This window comes from Thermobia domestica, chromosome 5, assembly GCF_964235325.1.
Source record: "Thermobia domestica chromosome 5, izTheDome1.hap1.1, whole genome shotgun sequence".
NCBI lineage: Eukaryota > Metazoa > Arthropoda > Insecta > Zygentoma > Lepismatidae > Thermobia > Thermobia domestica.
The window spans coordinates 104,426,387-104,447,431 of record NC_137458.1 but is presented as its reverse complement, the minus strand read 5'-3'; the positions used below and the strand labels follow the sequence as shown (position 1 = coordinate 104,447,431).

Sequence of the window (21,045 nt, the reverse complement as noted above, 5' to 3'; positions counted from 1 at the left end):
CTGACAAAACAAGAGGCGGAACTTCTGGAATCAAGGCTCCAGCAGTGGAACTTATTGGATGCAGAAACGAACATATCAGTGTACAGGAAAAGGCATGTTCAATTTTCAAGCTATTTCTCAATGCAAGATAATGTGTGCGTATGTACGGATATAAATGGGTTGATGGCGGAGCTAGGAATTCCTTAACTTCCAGAAGAATGGAGGTTATTTATCGACGCGTCAAAGGTCAGCCTTAAAGCTGTCCTTTTACATAATGGAAATAAAAAACCTTCTATACCACTTGCGCACTCAGTGAAGATTAAGAAATCCTATGACACCATGTCAACTTTGCTAAATCTTATAAATTACAAGGACCATTGTTGGCAAATATGTTGTGATCTCAAGGTAGTTGGTATTTTATCAGGACTGCAGTGCGGTTACACGAAGTACCAATATTTTTTTATGTTTATGGGATAGCCGAGCTGATGACAAACATGAAGTGAAGGAATGGGAACCTAGAGTGAATTACGTACCTGGAGAATGCAACGTCAAATACTCTCCTTTGGTAGATTCTAATAAGATATTACTAGCGCCACTTCATATCAAGTTAGGACTTATGAAAAACTTTGTCAAAGCCATGGACGCATCTGGTGAAGGTTTCAAGTATTTGCGAGATAAGTTCCCTAACCTGAGTGATGCTAAGATTTCAGCGGGAGTGTTTATTGGTCCCCAAATTAGGAAATTAATGCTTGATGATAGTGCTGAGCTAGCTGCCTGGACAGCATTTAAGTGTGTTGTGCGCAACTTTCTGGGCAATAACAAAGCTGAGAGTTACACAGAAATCGTACAGGACATGATACAGAAATACAAAGAGTTGGGTTGTAGGATGTCTTTAAAAATCCACTTTTTGCACTCCCACCTCAGCTTCTTTCCTCCTAACCTAGGTGCTCTCAGCGACGAACAGGGGGAAAGATTCCACCAAGATATAATGGCAATGGAGAAAAGGTACCAGAGACGATGGGATCCTTCAATGATGGGGGACTTTTGTTGGGGTCTTGTTAGAGAATCAACATTTCTTACAAAAGAAGGAAGTAGTGTACGTTTTTGTAACCCAATGGAAGTTTCATATATTGTGATAGTTTTGATTGTCTTTTCATGACCTTTTGGTACATTTGTATTATTGTTTATTGTAAATTGTCACACTTGTAAATTATATTGTATTATATTTTATATATGTGTTTGTAGTAATAAAGGAAAACGTTTTACCTCAACTTAAGAGATCTGAAAGCATTACTATAAGGTGCAATAAACAATGCACACTGTATACATACAAACATATTTATTTCTCTAGAAAGAATAAAGCGATTATTACGAAACTTGGAGGGTTTGTTAAATATGAATCAAAGTATACTTAGGCATAATTTCTATGTTAGCATATGCAAGGGGACAAGATCTTGGGGTGTAAAATAAACGAAAAGGGAAATTTTTGAGGAATTTTCCAGAAAATCCCTCTGTTACGGGAAAATCGTACGTGATGGAGAAAAACCGAGTGCATATTCGAATTCAGCGCAAAAAGTTCCTTTAAGAACAGGTATTTCCTTTTATGTATCAAAACCTTTGTTAACTAGTGTAATGAGTAGTAGCAACTTCTGAACGTCACATTTTGTTCATCCCCATGCTTTTAGGACACGACGTTAGGAGGTTGTTATGGTGGAGATAGCTGCGAGGCTTACGCCTTGTAACGACCCCAGGCCTTTTGGTTCGATCCCCGGTGCGCTTGTAAAGCTCTTAATAACATATCCAACCCCTGTAATGGTGGAGACACTCTTGGTTCTAGTCCCAGCGCGATTAGAATAAGTTTAAGTTATTAATAGTATGATAAAGAAAGGTCAAGTTGAATCCTACGTTCACCATTGGTATGATGCGAATTTTTGGTTCGAATCCCGACAAACTTAAAAACGACTCATATAGTGCTTAAGTTAACAGGTTAACCCTCAACACCCTCCCTCACTAAGTTATTAAGTTAAGTGTAAGTTATTATAAGTGATAAATATATTTTTAGATGACTGAAAGCACAGTGTTAACGAGGGCACAGAAAGCAAGTAAAGGCATTCGAATAAACTTTAACGATTTGTTTAGTGTGAGGACACCTGGAAGACAGATAAGTAGTCAGGAAACAGCCGTCGAGCTCTCGAGTCCAAAAATAGTAATAGTTAAAGACCCAGTATTTAATTTCCCGAGTAGCCCGGTGATGAAATCTTTTTCGGAAGACTATCCATCAAGTTTAAATATAGACGAAAATTTGATTAATAGACACAATAATACCGAGAACGTAAGCATGGCGTCCAATGTTACATTCTATGCTGATGTCAATAAGCTTCCGAAATTCAATCTGAAAAATGACAGGGATATTGTTTCTTTTTTCGATGAATTCGACGACGCATGTCAGATGGCAGGCGTCGCCGAAAAGTAAAGAAAAGAATTACTTCCGAGTATATTCAAAGGAGTTGGGAGACAGTGGATGCAACTGTTTCTTAAACGTAAAAATGTTGCCGAAATTTCATACAAAGATTTACAGGCCGAAATAGTAGAAGAATTTACAAGATCAAATGTAACGCTTGACATAGAATATAGAATACGAGAACGGTTGCAACAAAAAGAAGCAATCATAAACTATGTTTATGATATGCTTGTTTTATGTGAAAGACTAGATTCGAATATGTCGGACAAAGAGAAGATTGGTATAATAGTGAGTGGTCTACACCCTTACTATATGGAAAAGGTAGGGACTGTGGCCTACTCAAGCTTAGATAAATTTGTTGACGATTTACAGAAAATAGAACGTAATAAGTGTAAAATTCAGAAACGGGTGAAACGGGTAAAGTCACGATAAAAGATTTGGTAAGGAAAATTCGTGAGCAAGTTGAAGACGATGAGAGCGATTCAGAATTAGACCGTGTAATTGTTCGAAAGAGTAAAGACGAAAACAAAATAAAGCAAGAACCGCAGAGTTTGACGCAGCTTGCCGAATTAGAGAAGAAAATCGATCAACTCCAAATTGCATTATCAGCGAAAATCGAGGATGATGGAAAACGTGAAAATAGGGACAGTAAGCCAACAAAAAATCAAAATTTTAGAAATAACAAAAAAATGAAATGAAATGTTTGAGTTTTACGTCCCACGGATATGCCGGTTAGGCTAAAGGAGACGGTGATGATGAGAGATGAATGAAAGGGTGGAATGAAGAAAGTGTGAGGAAACGGGAGAACCCCGATAAAACCCACGCACACGGTGTTTGTCCACCACAAAGTTCACTTGGCGGGAGCAGGGTTTGAACCCGAGACCCCAAGCACCGGACGTGGACGCTCTACCACTGAGCCACCGCAGGACCCAGAAATAACAGACAATATAGAGGTAATGGTAGGAATAATTACCGAAATAATAACAATAGGTTTTGGAACAATAATGGCAACGGAAGAGGCCAAAAATAATTTTCGAGGCAATAGAAGCAGCAACGGTTTTTCTAATAGACGAGGAAACCGGAACGGATATTGGCGAGGTAACAGAGGTCGAGGTCAGCAAGGAAACTGGCAGAGAGATAATCATTGTCACCATACGTGCTGTCATCAAAGTCGAAACTCACAAGAACAGAATCCGCAAAGATTCGTGCAAGTGGTACCTGCACAGGTGAATGATACAACGTACTATCAACCGATGGGTACGCCAAATTTAAACTAGCTAGGGCTGTAAATGGAAGAGGCACATTTACAGGGAATAGAAGTGGCAGAATACGTGAAGTAATAGCCTCTGTAGTACTGGAAAATAACATGGAGTATTTGCCATTAGAAATCGAAAATAAACAAGTCAAAGCTTTATTGGATAGCGGATCGCAAATATCCATTATTAACGAAAAATTACTTCCACCAAATGCGAAAGTTATACCTAAGCAAACTAAAATACGCGGAATAACCGAAAATGTTCTTGTGATTAATAAATTGGCTATTGTAAACTTCAAAATTTCAAATCAAACTTTTCATCAAGAATTTAGAGTTATTAAAGACTTTCTTTATCAAATGTTGAAAGGAAACGATTTTCTAAAGTCTCAGAATTGCCAGATCGACTACGGTAATAGTAAAATTTTGGTGCAAAGATTTGGAAGACCCACAAAGAAAATAGAAAATGATCAGGAACCAAGATCAGTTTCTGAAAACACTGCAATTAGTATTAGAACTAGTCTAAGACCGAAATGGGCATTAAGTCATAAAGTGAGGTTATTACCGAGAACTAGGACGACCGTTGAAGTCAATTTAGTGAACTCTTGGAATAAAGTTATTATGCTAGCGAGAAACATGAAAATTGGTGATGCTGAGGAGTGCATGAGTGAGAGAGAGTTAAGGCTGGAAGGTTTGACAGAGGATGATGGAAAAGGTGTTCGAGGCAAGAAGGAATTATGATAAATCTAGATTGAAATTTGGAGTAAAGACAAAACCAGAAATTAAAAGTAAATTAGAAAAATTATGTTTCGGTACGCGGACGTGTTCGCATGGAAGGAGAGTGATCTAGGTCGTGTGAAAGGTGTAGAACACAAGATAGAATTGGAGACGGAAGTTCCTTTCCGAAGACAGCAATATCCGGTCCCCATTGCACTGAAAGAAAAGGTCAAAGAACAGATCAACATTTTACTAGAGCAAAATATTATAGAGGAAAGCAACAGTTCATATAATTCTCCTATGCTTTTCGTCAAAAAACCCTCTGGTGCGATCAGAGCTTGTTTCGACTGTCGGCATTACAATTCCCACGTTAGGTTCCATTCCGTAACATTACCGCCTCGGGGTGGTCACAAATTTTTCAGCACCTTGGACATCAAAAGTGCATATCATACTGTGTCTATAACGAAGGACTCTAGGCAATACACGGCATTTAACATCTCTGGAGTCGGCGCATACACATATAAAGTGCTTCGCATGGGGTACATACAATCGCCCGCAGTGTACACAAAGATCATGGCTATGACACTTGCTAACGTTAGTCCGGAGGCGGTGTCATATTACATGGGTGATGTTTCGTATACGTTAACGAACAACAAAAAATGGTGTCAGTATTGAAGTCCATCTTCCAAAGATTGCGTAAATATGGTTTAAAGTTGTCTGTTGAAAAATGTCAATTCATGGAGGAGAAAGTTTTCGCACTACGCCATATTGTAAGTGAAGCAGGATATGAAATCAGTCCTAAGGTAATTCAGACGATAAATGCATGCAAACCACCGAAATCTGCTAAGGAATTGAAATCATTTCTAGGTCTAACGAACTATGTTAGAAAATTCTGCAAAGAATATGCAGAAATTTCAAAAGTTTTCCAGCCATTGCTTAGAAAAAATCACAAGTTCGTTTGGACAGATGAACATCAAAAGGGTTTCGAAAAATTGAAAGATGCGTTACAAAATGCACCTTTACTAGCTCCTGTTCGTGAGAATTTAGAGACACGAGTATATACAGATGCATCGACTCCATAGGTGCGGTGTTAATGCAAAAGCAAGAAAATAATGAATGGACTCCGATCGCGTACTATAGTAGAGTATTGCGACCGCAGGAGGCAAAGATCTTAGAACTAGAAATCTTAGCCGGCGTGAGTGCATTTAAAGCTTTTAACTATTATCTATATAATAAACAATTTGAATTATTCACGGACTGCCGGTGTATAAAATATCTTCAGACTACACCGAAACTCATTGCCCTGGTGAGAAAAACCCCAGTGATGTGTTATCACGAAACACCGATATCCAACCTATATCGGAAGACGTGGATGTAGATGCTTTACCAATTAATAAAGAAGATCTAGCAGTAAACATAACGTTTAGCGATGACGTGGATGTGGCGGAACTCCAAAGGAAGGATACGTTTTTTTGGACCGATCACGAATGCTATTGAACACCCAGAAACAGCAGAGACGAAGGCAGAGAAGCAGGCACGTTGGTACGTAATAAAGGAAGGAAAACTCTATAGAATGCAGAGGATGGGAAGTGGAATGAAGTTCCTTTTGTGTATTCCATTTGCATTAAGGGAACAAGTTTTCAGAAACTTGCATTGGTCAATCTACGGTGGAGGTCACTACTCCTACACCAAATGTTATAACAGAGCACTAAAATCGATATATTTTCCCAACATGAAGTAGTTCTTCCAAGAAAAGGTTAGTCAATGTGTAAGCTGCCAAATTCAGAAACGGAAAGCCATTACACCCACAGACATATCCCAGTTACATGCTGTTTCTGTATGTAACGATGGATGAAATCGGACCTTTTAACACTAGAACGGCGGTGTTTTTGATACTCTCTAGAACGGCGGGAGTGGGTCAAAAATGACCCATTCCATTTATATTAGATATTTGTATTCTAAACCACTAATATTTATTGCATAATAAAACGTGACTTTCATTCAATAAAACAAAAAAATTTCTTTGAACTCTAACTTAATATTTATTGATCAATGTGTTTTTTGCCAATAATACAAATTTAAGAAAATTGCTATTTTTTATGAATATAATATTATTAGAATGATATTAATAAACGCATTATATACAATGTCGGTTTATTATATAGTAATGTTATATATCATTCTAATTCCTAGATAGTTATTATTCTTAGATAGTTTGTTCAAATGCAAGACCTAACTGAACTTAACTAACCTAATCTACACACATCTAAACTTGACGTCTTACACACAACAAAGTTCAGTCACTCCTCTACAAGGAGACGGGTCATACAAAAACATTGTTCACAAATAAAAACGTGACGTATTACACAAAAAATTTTACTACCATGGTTGTAATACGCAATTCTGCATTTCTATAACACTCTTCTCCCTATTTAGAATTGGTGGAAACACATAACCAGATATAACCTAAAATAGCATACACAGTCGTAAACTTGCAGTAGTTCAAACCAGAAAAAGTCAGTATAGAGTGATTGTTTTATAAATAAGGTATTCTAAGTTCTAATCATGAAAGCTCTGACATGAAAAGAATGGTAAACTACCTGTTCATTCGAACTACTCCTTTAGAGATTCTACCTCTTTTGTTGAAATATAATTCATCCAAACATACGAGAAAGTAAGTTGTCTTCCATTTAGACCTCTAAACTTTTTAGTTTCGGTAGCTTTGAAATTTCTAGTTACGCCACAGGCTAGTAGTCTAAGAATTCTTGGCAGCGCCGGAAATTGAACTCGGGATCCCTCAATCAGCCAAGTTCACCACTAGACCAGCGGGGCAGTCATATAGTGGCGATCACAGTGAGAGCTTCGGCTTTCTTCTCCCAACCCGTCTGGTATATAGGAATCTTGTCCCAACCCATCTGGTCAGCGTGGGAGCAGTAGACCAAGTCCTCCCTCCGGGGAGAGGCCACATCCAATAGTGGATCGAATATCGCTGTGGTTTATTTATTGTTATTTATATGTGCTATAAACATCTTCCCATGAAACATTTCAACATAGTGATACAAAAAAAAAAAAACACTAGCTATATATTTTCACAATAGCATGCAAACTGTTTGCAAATTTTTTGTTAAAATGATTGAAATTATTATGAATATTTTGTTACGATGTAAGACATATAATTTGTGTTTTAATAATAATAATAATAATAATAATAATAATAATAATAATAATAATAATAATAATAATAATAATATTAATAATAATAATAGTAATAATAATAATAGTCTTAACTATTTTACAACGCTTATTTGCAGAAGTATGGTTTTCTGTGCTTATCTTTTCCTCTTTCAATATTTCATCCGAATCATCATATTCGTTGTTATTCGGCAGGTACTCTTCATCTGAAGAAATATCAACGCATTCAGCGTCAGACTCGGCCTCACTTATATCATTGAAATTTGCAAGTATTTCATACAGTGTCATCAGTTCCTTGTTCATAATGAGTATTTGAAATAGCACATCAGTCCGAAAATAATGAGATTCTCGTAATCAACAGACTTTCTAAAGTATTACTAACTCCAACTGAACTGACAAAATTGCTGAGAAGCTGGTCTTGAACACGAGGTGGAATAGGAGAGTATTGTGAAAAAGAACGGTCGCAAGATAAAGACGGTAGCCAGCAGTGTTGCTACAATGCAACAAAATATCACTAACAAAAGAGTTGGGTCAAAATTGACCCAGGCCGCTGTTCTAGTATAATTGTTTGTTATTTCAAAAGGCAAAGTGCGGATAAGAGTGATACTTACTACAAATATTTCTTCAAGAGAACGAGTAAAAGTCACAAAAATTTGATCCGATTCGTAAGAAAATAGAAAAGTTGTTAAAACGTAAAGTTCGAAATGGGTCAAAAATGACCCAGCCGCCGTTCTAGTGTTAAACGTTCAAGGAATCCCCGGAATAAGTATGTTATTGTATTCGTTGACAGTGGTACGAGATATGCTATCGCTAAAGCAGTTTCAGCTATTACGTCCGAAATAATAGCTGAAGCAATTTTTGAGGAATTACTCACAAAGAATGGTATTCCCGAAATCCTATCCATGGATAGACATAGTACTCATCGCAGCAAAGTAATGGAAGAATTACCAGAACGTTTCGGTATGAAGTTGAACTTCGCAAACACCGATGCCCACTATAATATAGGTACCGCTGAACGAGCAATAGGATCTATTAAACAGGTAATGAAGCATTACATCGATAGAGAATTCACAAACTGGGACGAGATTCTTCCATGCATTGTGTTTACAATGAATACTCAAGTTCACGATGGTACGAAAAATTCGCCATACTATCTACTGACAGGACGTGAACCCAGAACGTTCCTAGAACAAGATCTGGACATTTCCTGTGAGTACGTTGAGAACGATGTGCGAATCCAAGCCGTGAAGGAAGGAAGAAAGGTAGCGTACCAAAATCTACAGAAAAGATTTAAGTCGCAGAAAAAACAAATAGAAAAGAAATTTTCCCAACCTAAGTTTGATTGGACAGAAAGTTTTGATAAAAGAAATGCCAAGAGCCGGAATCCCAGCTTTTTTTGGGGAAAGGTTTAACATCCGAGGCATTATATTAGAACGAATGAACAACAATTCGTATAAGGTGAAACATGAAACCAAGAAGGGTCAAGAGAAAATTAATACAGTGGACAGTCGTAGATTAAAACCTTTTGTTGGACCGAAGGATGGAGAAACTGACAATGAAGATGATGATTCAAGTTCAGATAGCGATGACTAGAAAAAAAGGGAAATTTAGCGTGAACCTCAGGGTTTCACAGACTCGATTACCATGACCAATAACGATTGTTGCGGTTGAAACGAAAAAAAGTAAACAAATTAAATTGTCTATGAGTTTGAATCATTTCAATAGGTCATTTGTAGACAAAAGACGTTTATCAGTGAACGGCGAGCTGGACCACCGTTTATCAACCAAAGTCCGTCCGAAGCCGAAGGAAACATCGGTTTTCATCAGAAAATCCTGAACTGGTAAACATGTTTTGATTACAGAAATTAGAGAAAATAGGAATATAGAGTATTTTTAATTAGACAATTCATAATCTTTTGTGTAGTAAATTATCTAAGGTACATATGCAACATAATAAAATTAAATAAAAATATGGTTAAATAAATAAATAAATAAACAGTATAATTAATAGCTAAATAAAAGATTTAAAATTTATTAAAATAAAGTAATTCAATATGTAGAAGAGAATAACTAATTTCAGGTTTTAATTATTTACAGTAAACGCCATGTTAAAGAATATCATTTTGGGAATGATAGAGATGACGGTGTGCATAGCAGAAAACGATCATCAGCAGGTCACTTTGCCAGAGATTGGGTTGGCATTAGTGCAGAACGCGTATGCCGTGCACTCAACAAGCATGGTGTACACTACTATAAAATTGCATTTAAACTTTCAAGAAGCAGTGCCGGTGCATGATAAATGTACCGATGCGTATGATATTTTAAACGAATACGCGACTAAAGAACGAGAATTTAGGAGAAACATTGTAAATTTATGACCTTGTCATTTTGTGTATGAAAATGGAAAGACTAAGTGTATTCATAATTATAGAAGTAAAAGATTTATATTCTCTTGGTTACTAGGTTTGTCATCTATTGGTTTATCTACGTATAATTTGGTGCATAATCAACAATTGTCACATTCGGTAGAAAAATTGCTAAACATGAAAACTTGCTAACTAATGAAATTAAAAACTTAAAAGCATTCTTTAATAATGAAATTTCTCTGCTACACGGCATCGTAGTAAAAGTACAAAATGTTTGGCAAGGGTTTAAAAGTAAAATTCAGGAATTATATTGTTATTTACATCAATCACAGCGCAAGATACTTGCGAATTTATTCGCTTATTTAGTTCAAAAAAGGGTGAATAAAATCATAAATAGGATATTAAATAATCAGTTGTCATACTACATACTATCAAACGAAGATATGAAAAGATTAGTAAATCTTCATGATGTTTTAAAACACACTATTTATAGGTCAGACATTGGAATGTTCTACCAAATGTCTAATGTATGCCTAATGAAGTACCATTATGAAGAAAATAATGTCGATTTGTTAATAAAAACTACGATCATATACGATAATAGCATTTTAATTATGTATAATGTAATTTCAATGGGCTATTTAATTAATAATACAAGAATATTCTATGAATTACAGAAGCAGTATATTTGGCAGAAGGTAAATACCACTCATTGGATAAAACGAAGTGCGAATTTAAAAGTTTCTTATATTTTTGTGAAATCATTACATTAGACGACGAAGCAAAATGCTTAAATAATATTCTATTAAATAATTCTTTAGAAGGGTGCCAACAAAATTCAGAAAAATTTTTGGGGAAAGGAATATTCAGATATACACATGCAGGTGTTATGTACTCATATGTTGAACAGGATGCGTATATGACAAAGGTAGGTGTGCATCAAGAAATTACTTCCAGAAAATTGGAACAGACGAAGAATAAATCATATTTTATAAATTTCAATAAATTTGATAACAAAACTATAGGTGAATTAGTAATACCGATTAGCAAATAGTACAAGTTCGTAATAAGCACATTAAATTGATTGGAATTTGGACGAAGAAACAAATAAATTTTTCTTTGCATACGGAAGAATTAAACGGATTAATTGAAAAACTATTAAAATTGAAAGTAGATACAACAATGCCAGAATTAAATTTAAAAACGGATTACATTATGTATGTTTTAGGTGCAATCATAATAGCTCTAATATCAACGACTACGTTGCTTATAATATTGTATTGTAGACTCTAAAAGTCGATTCGTCAATATAAAATTCAAAATCAATAATAACAACAACAACAATAATAATAATAATAATAATAGTAATAAATAAAACGAATGACGTAAAACCATGTTGTATGTACCTTGGGTTTAAAAAAAATTGACATTTAGATGTATGGAGAAGAAATTTTTTTTAAAAAAAAATAATAAAATAACATGAATGTTAAAACGGTAACCTGGAAGAGAAACACTGTATTAGAATAGTAAACAATTGGCAAATGAGTGTATTTACTTACCGACCAAAAGTGGTAAACATGAGACAATAAGCCTAGATAATAGGAGACTCTTAGACATTCCAGTGTCAGAGTAACCATAGGTGGAACGGAAAGGTTAAATGAACGAAAAGAAACACGCGCGAAGTAAAACGAAAACACCCTGTACTTCGGTTATACAAGAGAAGCATTAAGAATAGTAATAGTAATGGTAATAGAATATCATAGATAAAGCTAGATAACATCATGCAAATAGAGTACTGACTAGGTTTAGTAACATCAGAACATCAGTTATTTTACTAGCTGAAAGCTACTTGAACAGCGAAAATAAAAATTAAAGTCTTTCAAAAACAGTGATAGAAGCTACATAATACATAAAATAGAGAATAATAATAGATAATATAAGTATAAAAATATAGAGGGTAAGCTTACTAGTGAAAATAATAAGTCGTAAAAAGTATGTGAAAATTTAAAGAAAAATAGATAAACACCGAGAAGAAAATAGTAAAATGAATAGTTAAAAGAATGGTTAATAGACCGTAAAATAGTCAGAATAGGATCCGTACATATTGCATCTTTTCTAAAATATTCAAAATTGGTATGTAGACAATGTATTTTGGTAGTTTATTTTCTAAATTCAATTTATTTAAAAAAATGAGTGATAATTATAAATAATTAATAATCGATAATGTAATCTATTTGCATATTGATATTTATCAATAAGAAGCAAATTATTCATTATATTAGATGTTTAAGTTTATATTTGTGTAAAAGACTCGATAGACGTTGATCGCTCCCGAGCATAAAATAGAATGAAGTGGCATCATTGCAGCCATCTCGCACAGCGTGAGCGCCGCATTCTCTCATCATCAAGGAGGCATGACTTAGCAGTCATCATGGAAGCTTGCTTCGCTACCCACGCCCACATATAATGAATACAGGATTTTCACGCGAATTTCGATGCAATATGTATAAATTCTAACTGAATAAAGTATTGTAATGTTATAGAAAGGTAGAAGAAAGATCAATACGTATATTAGTACTTAAATATATGCTGATAAGTAGTTAGAAAGTGTATTTAAGTATGAATATGAATAAAAATGTCTCGGTACTACGACTTTAAAAAAAGTAAAGAGAGGAGAAGAGAACTAATATGTAATGAAAATGACTTTTAGCATTAAGATAGATTACATAACAGTAAGAAACTAGTTCATTGTAAAGAAATATGCATCCTTTCTGCATTAAAAGTAGCAATAAAAGAATTTAAGAACAAAAAAGTAGGCCTTGGGGAAATATAATGTAAGATTTTACTAATACTAACCATAGACACAAATATAGAAATATAATAGCTCAAAATAGACGAAAATAGAATCTCACGCCTAGTCATTTATATTTTGCAGAACTATGGAAAAGAAGACTATGGTATTAGTTATAGTATTAACAGGGTTGGCAATTTTTGTTGCGTTGGCTCTAATGATTACAGCTTATTTAGTATATAAATTACAGAGAATAGACAATAAAAGAGGAAAGATTAATGGTATAAAAAATAAGAACACTGTCTACGAAGATGCTACACACGTTAAACACTATGCAAGCACGCCCATATATTTAATGATTCACAAACTTAACACTGAAAAACACAAAACTGAAAACTCAGTAGATCACAATTGTAGGAGGATGGAACATGCACGAGAGAACACAATCATAAGTGGTACACATATGGTAACGAACACTGCCGAAATCCAGAGTATTGCACATAGTATCTCGGATTTTGAAAATGCCGATACCGGAAAAACGGACGAGCGTTTAACCAAGGAACCGAACAATGCGACGTCGCGACGTCGCGACGTCGTGATTCTGTAAAAATCTCCAAATTTTGGACAAAATATCCACAAGCTGAATTTCACGGTCAATAACGCACGTCGGAAGGAAACGACTGAGGAAGCAACGTGGAAGTTCTTCAAGTTCACGGCCAAAAATACTCAAAAATACGGAATCTGCATTTTACGGAATGAGTTTTGAGCATAGTTGCTATCCTCAGGAGTGAAACTTGTAACAGTGGTGAAGTGATTAATTAGTGGTGTTTTATCTTTAGCATTCTTTAAACACGTTATAAAATGCAACAACGTAACAACGACGTTGCTATTAAGCATCAGAAGTGTATGAATGCATTTTAGAAAGGTGAATTGTGTTTCAGTGAGTGAATCATTCGTGAAATAAATCAGTGATTAAAACACTGATATTTACTACAAAATTGGTACATTGAAAAACTATGCAGTGGACTTTGATACCACATTGAATGGAAAATTACTAAAAAGAGACATAAAAAGTACATATATATAATTTTGCGAGAGCATTGAGTAGCACGTACTTCTATATAAAAAATACTACATGGCATAAAGCTACACTTTAACTGAGATTCATGCCATAGATTTTTTTAAAAAAAGGAACAGAGTGAAATTAAAATCTACAAGATAGAGAGAATGTATATTTTTTAAAATTAAATGTGAAATATTTTATATTAATAAAGTACAATATGAGTATAATAATATCTATATAGGTGAAGGAAAAATATGTACAATTTTAAAAATATTGATTCTTGTATATTTGTATTAAATGTTAAACCAATTTCTATCCAGAAATTTAGGCGAGAAGAGAGTTCCCTCGTTTTGAAGGAGGGGCATGTAACGGTGTATGGATTTAGGAGTTTATTTTCGTGATGGAAACTAAGATTTATTGGAATTAAAATTGAAGTGACAATATAATGTTATGTCATATGAACACGTGCATTTGTTTGTTTACGTAAATGGTTGTGTTTATCAGTAGCGTAGCGTGATATTCCGAAAGAGGGATGCCAAAGTTAGTCATTTGTGCGATATAGTATTACTGCAAGCAGCAATGCATAGCTATTCCGAATAGAAATATAGGGTTATACAAAATTTAGGAGGAAGCCCCCCTAATTGGAGGTCTAGTGGGGCATAGAGAAGCGAATGCGTGGATTACGTTAGAATTTAAAAACCAATTGTCACAGCTCCTTCTTGCTACTACCGTTGTGACGAGAAAACTAGGCCCCACTTTTGTATGAACATTGTTTCTAGTATCGTTCCCTTCATTTCTTTCTCGTGGGCGGCTTTTTTCTCCACATACCACATGTCAATCTCGTTCTTTCAAAAAAAAAAAAAAAAATGAAATATTTGAGTCCCACGGTTATGCCGGTTAGGCTAAAGGAGACGGTGATAATGAGTAATGAGTGAAATGGTGGAATGAAGAAAGTGGGAGGAAACGGGAGAACCCCAAGAAAAACCACGCACGCGGTGTTTGTCCACCACAAAGTTCACTTGGCGGGGGCTGGGATCGAATCCGGGACCCCAAGCCCCTAGAAATTTGTCATCTTGGGTCCGGAACTTAGACGCCCGTTCGTGAACATGGGCGTGATTGTATATATCATTTGAAGATGTAAATACAAAGCACTTAAACCAACTCTGGGGGCCTGTATTTGTATCCAGATACTGAAGTCAAGGGCGCAAATCTGTCTTCAACGTTCGTGGGATGGGTAAGACTGTTCCCATAATCCTTTCCTTTTTTAACGATGTTCAAAATATTTATGAAGTTGAAAAAAATGCTGTGGAGGATTAGGGAAGCAGAGTTGTCTATAACATTTTAAGGCTTATTTTGGGGGGAGGGGAGAAGAGACTCATATTACAGTAGATGAATCAGATTTCTGAGGTAAACCTGTTGTACTCGTATATTATGTACCAAATGATGTAGATGAAATAGTGGTACATATCATTATTACAACTCAGTGCCGTGAGCACATTCTGAAATTTGAATATATGCATAATAATAATTGACATGTTTCTACTTACGCATCCACAGTGATCCACATTAAAATTTTAGGACATTTGTTTTATAACAATACAAATAATGACTTCCCCAAAACTATGAAACAAAATCAATCAGGCCTATATTTGGCGCAACAATACTCTTATCTGAGCAAAATTATGATTACCACAATAGCATTATAGGAATTGTTACAGGAATTAAACAAATAGTTGAAAATAGCCTACTAATAATTAATGACAATGAAATATTAAAGAATACGATTATTTTTTAAAAATGAAACAAGTCAAAGGACATCAGTTTCGTTTGTGGCAGTCGGATAGAAATCATCATCACAATTTTCTAATCGGATTATTGGGGGGGAGGACAAGATTGTAGGGAACATGTTCCTCTTATGTCCCCGAGATTTGTGCCAGTGACTGAAGGGCCCTGGCACAGTCTTTCCGAGTGACGGGGACTGGTGGCTCTCTTGTCCTACCAGATCGGTGATCGTAATTCTACAGAATGCTTTATATTTATGCCTGTGTCTTTGAGCTCCTTTACGATGAAGATTACAATTACGATGCATTTAGTTGTGATTAAGACATAACTATTTTAATACTATTATTTACATAACCGGCATGCTTCAAAAATGCGTTGAACTAACCATTTCCGTTTTGTTCTATTTAATTTATATTAGGGCTCGTACGTTCTGATCAGAAACTATAGCTTAGTTCAAAATATATACAGTTGGAAATACTTGAATATGCCAGCGTATATCTAAAGCAAATGTACGGTTGCAAGGGATGAGGAGGAGTGAGAAGGGAAGTATTGCGCATGCGCATTCAACAGAAAGCAGACGATAACACCGATGCTTTCAGTAGGCCTGGAAGCCCGAGGAAAATAGCATACGACAGGAGGAAAGACAGAAAATTTGCATCTGAGCGACGCGCATGAGTAGGTTCCTCGTGTCAAAATAAGTCGAGAGAGCGCGCCAGAAGATTGCAGTGGAAATAATTGTGATAATTACAAGCAAGCAATTTATATATAATGAAATACGTACTTTTTCTTATCAACAGGGGATGCCGGGCATACCGGCGTTCTCTTACGCTACGCCGCTGGTGTTTATGTTGTGTTGTCACTGAAATAATGTCGAGACGCTAAATCATCAGTTTTGTTTCGTTTTGTAAAGATGTAATAGAAATCTGTAATGTCATCAATGTGCAATCTCGTTTGTTAACATTGACACAATTTGAATGTGGCACAACTTTCAGATCTGCAGCGATTGTTAGTCTGGGAATTTGATCACGATGTAATAGGGTTGAAACCAATGTTCCACCAATAGCTGAGGTAAACACAAATGAACGACGTAGCGAATTCCAGTGTCTGGAATTGTGAACAAAAACCCATTGTTGGAGAGGATCTGGATCAGAAGTGGATCAGACGAATCAGATACACATTTGAAGAGTATTAGCAGCCTAGCAGTGGTCTGTGATCCATTACGACCACAAGTAGATCAAGGGTGATTTACTCTCTAGTCAACGTCCAACCATAGTCCGCTAGTAATGGTTGGCTTTTAGTTGGTATTCCGTTGGAGACTACATACAGCAAACAATCCTGTCCAGGAGATCCAGATCTGAGGAGTACAACCATCTATAGAGACACTCATCGTATAAATCAGGTATGTGTGCCTCAACTATGTGAGTGTTGATCGTGATACAATTTCTAACTTTTTGCGATTTTTGATCTGATTTGTTATGCTACATTCACACCAAACATACACACAGACATCATGACATTATTTAGACCAATACATTTATTAAACGAATCATAGAGTTTGTTATCATTTCCTCTCACTTAATGTTAACCTACTCATTCTGGATAATGAGTAGTTGCAACTTCTGAATGTCACACTTTCTTCATCCCCATGCTTTTAGGGCACGACGTTAGGAGGTTGTAATATATATATATATATATATATATATATATATATATACATCCTCACGGCATTGTCAAGGATCTATATTTGTATTTTACATTTATTATTGCAACCGGGTGTTTCTTACTTCCGTATACGGTAGCCCGATCATCACCCTTGTTCTTCGCGCGAACAGTCATTCGAAGAATTGAAAACGTACTCTGTACACAAACAGTTTATGGTTGTGAACTCGGAAAGCCTGGTACTTCTGCTTGTGAAGATAAAAAGTGGGAGAAAAAAGGATGTGTAGAATGTAAAGAGGGTGCAGGAGTGACTGATGCTTGTAAGGGAATATATTCATTTGTAGTTCGTGCACATTCCGCCTGTAGCGCTACTGTGGCACAATGTATATTGAAACTGTATAACTCTTGTACACCGCTTGTAGGTCTATTGGCGTATGTGACGACCGAAACTATGTTGTCAGCTCTGACTGCGATAAGGCACTGCCGTGCTGCTTTTGCTTTTCTTTTTTCTCCCTTTTCATTTGTGAAACGCCAAACATGTTTTTGCTTCTTGCACGCGCTGAACGGGTTCCTGCGAGCGAAGTATTTAAGAAGTTGAGAACATACTCTTGTTTGCGATAGTTTTAAATTGGTTAACTGTTGAAAAATATACGAAGATAAAGCTGTACTTGTTAAGATATATTAGTCGTGGCGTAGCTACTGACAGTGTTGATTACAGATTTTCTCGAGGAAGAATTTAATTACAGTAGAGGTGAAAAGGAGACGTCCATTTAGACCCCCCCTTATCAGACTCAATCGGAAATGGTCTCAACCGTTTGTACACAAACGTGCAGGTGAAATTTTCGATTGTACACAATAAGGGGCCCCACCAGGACGAAAATAAAGGGGGGCTGTCTAAATGGTAGCCCTCCACCAAAATGTCCAATTCAATCACAAATTGTCCCAATCGTTTCGACATTGCTTGTACAGAAATATGAAGGCGAAATTTTCTCTTGTACACAATTAGGGGCGAAGCCAGAACGAAAACAAATTGGGGGCTGTCCAAATGGTAGCCCCGCACCATGTCGAATTCAATCACAAATTGTCGCAATCGTTTTGTACATCGTTTGTACAGAAATGTGCAGGCGAAATTTTCGTTTTACAATTTAGGGGCGCCGCCAGAACAAAAACAAACTGGGGGCTGTCTACGTTGTAACCCCCCACCATGTCCAATTCAATCACAAATTGTCGCAATCGTTTGAACATGGTTTGTACAGAAATGTGAAGGCGAAATTATCGTTTGTACACAATTAGGGGCTCCAGCAGAACGAAAACAACGTGGGGGGCTGTGAAAATGGTAGCCCCCAACCATGTCCAATTCAATCACAAATTATCGCAATCGTTTGTACTTCGTTTGTACAGAAATGTGCAAGCCAAACTTTCGTTTGTACACAATTAGGGGCGCCGCCAGAACGAAAAAAAGTGGGGTCTGTCTAAATGGTAGCCCCCCACCATTTCCAATTCAATCACAAATTGTCGCAATCGTTCCCACATCGCTTGAACAGAAATGTGCAAGCCAAATTTTCGTTTGTACACAATTAGGGGCGCCGCCAGAACGAAAACAAGTGGGGGCTGTCTAAGTGGTAGTCCGCCACTATGTACAATTGAATCAGAAATTGTCGCAACCGTTTGTACATCGTTTGTGCAGAGATCTAGAAACAAAATTTTCGTTTTTAGACAAGTAGGGCGTCGAAAGAACGAGAAAAAGTGGGGGCTGTCTAAATGGTAGCCCCTCCACCATGTCCAATTCAATCACAAATTGTCGAAATCGCTTCTACATCATTTGTACAGAACTGTGCAGGCGAAATTTTCGTTGGTACACAATTAATGGCGCCGCCAGAATGAAAACAATGTGGGGGCTGTCTAAGTGGTAGCCCCGACCATGTCCAATTCAATCACAAATTGTCGCATTCGTTTCTACATCGTTTGTACAGAAATGTGCTGGCTAAATTTTTGTTTGTGCATAATTAGGGGCGCCGCCAGAAAGAAAATAATGTGGTGGCTGTCTAAGTGATACCCCCACCATGTCCAATTCAATCACAAATTGCCGCAATCCTTCCTACATCGTTTCTACAGAAATGCGAAGGCTAAATTTTCGTTTGTATACAATTAGGGGCGTCTCCAGAATGAAAACAAAGTGGGGTCTGTCTAAATGGTAGCCCCCACCATGTGCAATTCAATTACAAATTTTCGCAATCGTTTCTACATCATTTGTACAAATACACCCTCCATTCCAAAAGAAACCGAACTTTTGAAAACAAATAGTACCACTAGTGCCATCTGTTGTAATATTTTACCGGTAGATGGCGTAGTCCCTCATTGACAACTGGTATAAATGTCATGACATTTGGACGCACGGCAACAAAGTTATTGCGTTTCAACTGTCAGTGTGTTGTGTACATCGGTCGGAAAATTAGTTTCAAACAACGAGCTGCAATTGAGTTTTGTGTTAAACTGGGTAAAACTTTTAGTGAAACGCACCAAATGCTACAAACTGCATATGGTGGTGAGTGTCTATCCCGTACGCAAGTTTACGAGTGGTTCAGGCGATTCAAATCGGGTAGAGAGACGCTGGATGATGACGAAAGGTCAGGCCGTCCCAGAACCGGATTATCGGAAGAAAACATCGAAAAAGTGCGTGAATTCATCAAACATAACAAAAAATCGTCGGTGAAAGTTATTGAAATGGAATTAGGCATTTCTCAAACAACCGCATACCGAATTTTGACCGAAGTTTTGGGCCTTAAGATGGTTAATTCGCGGTTTGTACCACACAAACTCACCGAAGACTAAAAAGTTGATCGACTTGCGCATTGCAAAGACATCGTTAAAAGTGCTCGGCAGGATCGAAACTTCTTGAAATCGATTGTAACTGGTGACGAGACGTGGTGTTTTGAATATGAGCCCGAAACAAAGTGGCAAAGTGCTCAATGGAGAGCGCCGGATGAAGGAACACCCAAAAAAAAGTCGCTTGGTGAAGTCAAAAGTTAAGGTGATGCTGATTTGTTTTTACGATTCAAAAGGAATTATCCACAAAGAATTTGTTCAGCCCGGCCAGTCACTGGAGAGTTTTACTTGGGCGTCATGAAGCGTTTGCATATCGCGAAATCGGCAGTTGGACTCTTTTGGACGATAATGCACCATCACATCGTTCGCGACTTGTAACTGAATTTTTGGTCAAAAATCACATTATTCGGTTGCATCATCCGCCCTATTCACCAGATCTCGCTCCGTGCGATTTCTATCTGTTCCCGAAACTGCATTTGGCGATGAAAGGAAAGTGGCACGCATCGATTGATGCCATTGAGAAGGCGACGACCGCCGTCCTAAAGACCATTCCAATAAAGGACATGGAGAAGTCGTTTGACAACTTGTTGGAGCGTGCAAATATGTGTATCGATGCAGAAGGGGAATACATTGATTAATAAAAATGATTTGTTCCAAAATGTGCATTGCTTTTTTGTTTTTTTAAAACGTTCGGTTTCTTTTGGAATGGAGGGTGTATGTGCAGGCGAAAGTTTTGTTTGTACATAATTAGGAGCGCCGTCAAAACTGAAACGAATTGGGGGCTGTCTGAGTGATAGCCCCCCCCCCAAATGTCCAATTCAATCACAAATTGTCGCAATCGTTTCCACATCGTTTCTACAGAAATGAAAAGGCTAAATTTTCGTTTGTACATAATTAGGCGCGCCGCCTGGGCGAAAACAAAGTGGGGGCTTTCTAAGTGATAGCCCAATCACCATG

At 36.8% G+C, this 21,045-nt stretch overlaps 2 protein-coding genes across 2 annotated transcripts; both read left to right on the top strand.

Annotated features, from left to right (window-relative positions):
• The first annotated feature begins 3,806 nt into the window (after positions 1-3,806).
• LOC145685200 (uncharacterized) lies at positions 3,807-4,433 on the top strand. The gene has a single exon (XM_081757557.1). The coding sequence runs from the start codon at positions 3,807-3,809 to the stop codon at positions 4,431-4,433; it is 627 nt and encodes a 208-aa protein (XP_081613683.1).
• A 713-nt stretch (positions 4,434-5,146) lies between these two features.
• On the top strand, positions 5,147-5,491 carry LOC145685199 (uncharacterized). Its single transcript, XM_081757555.1, has one exon. The coding sequence runs from the start codon at positions 5,147-5,149 to the stop codon at positions 5,489-5,491; it is 345 nt and encodes a 114-aa protein (XP_081613681.1).
• The last annotated feature ends 15,554 nt before the right edge of the window (positions 5,492-21,045 follow it).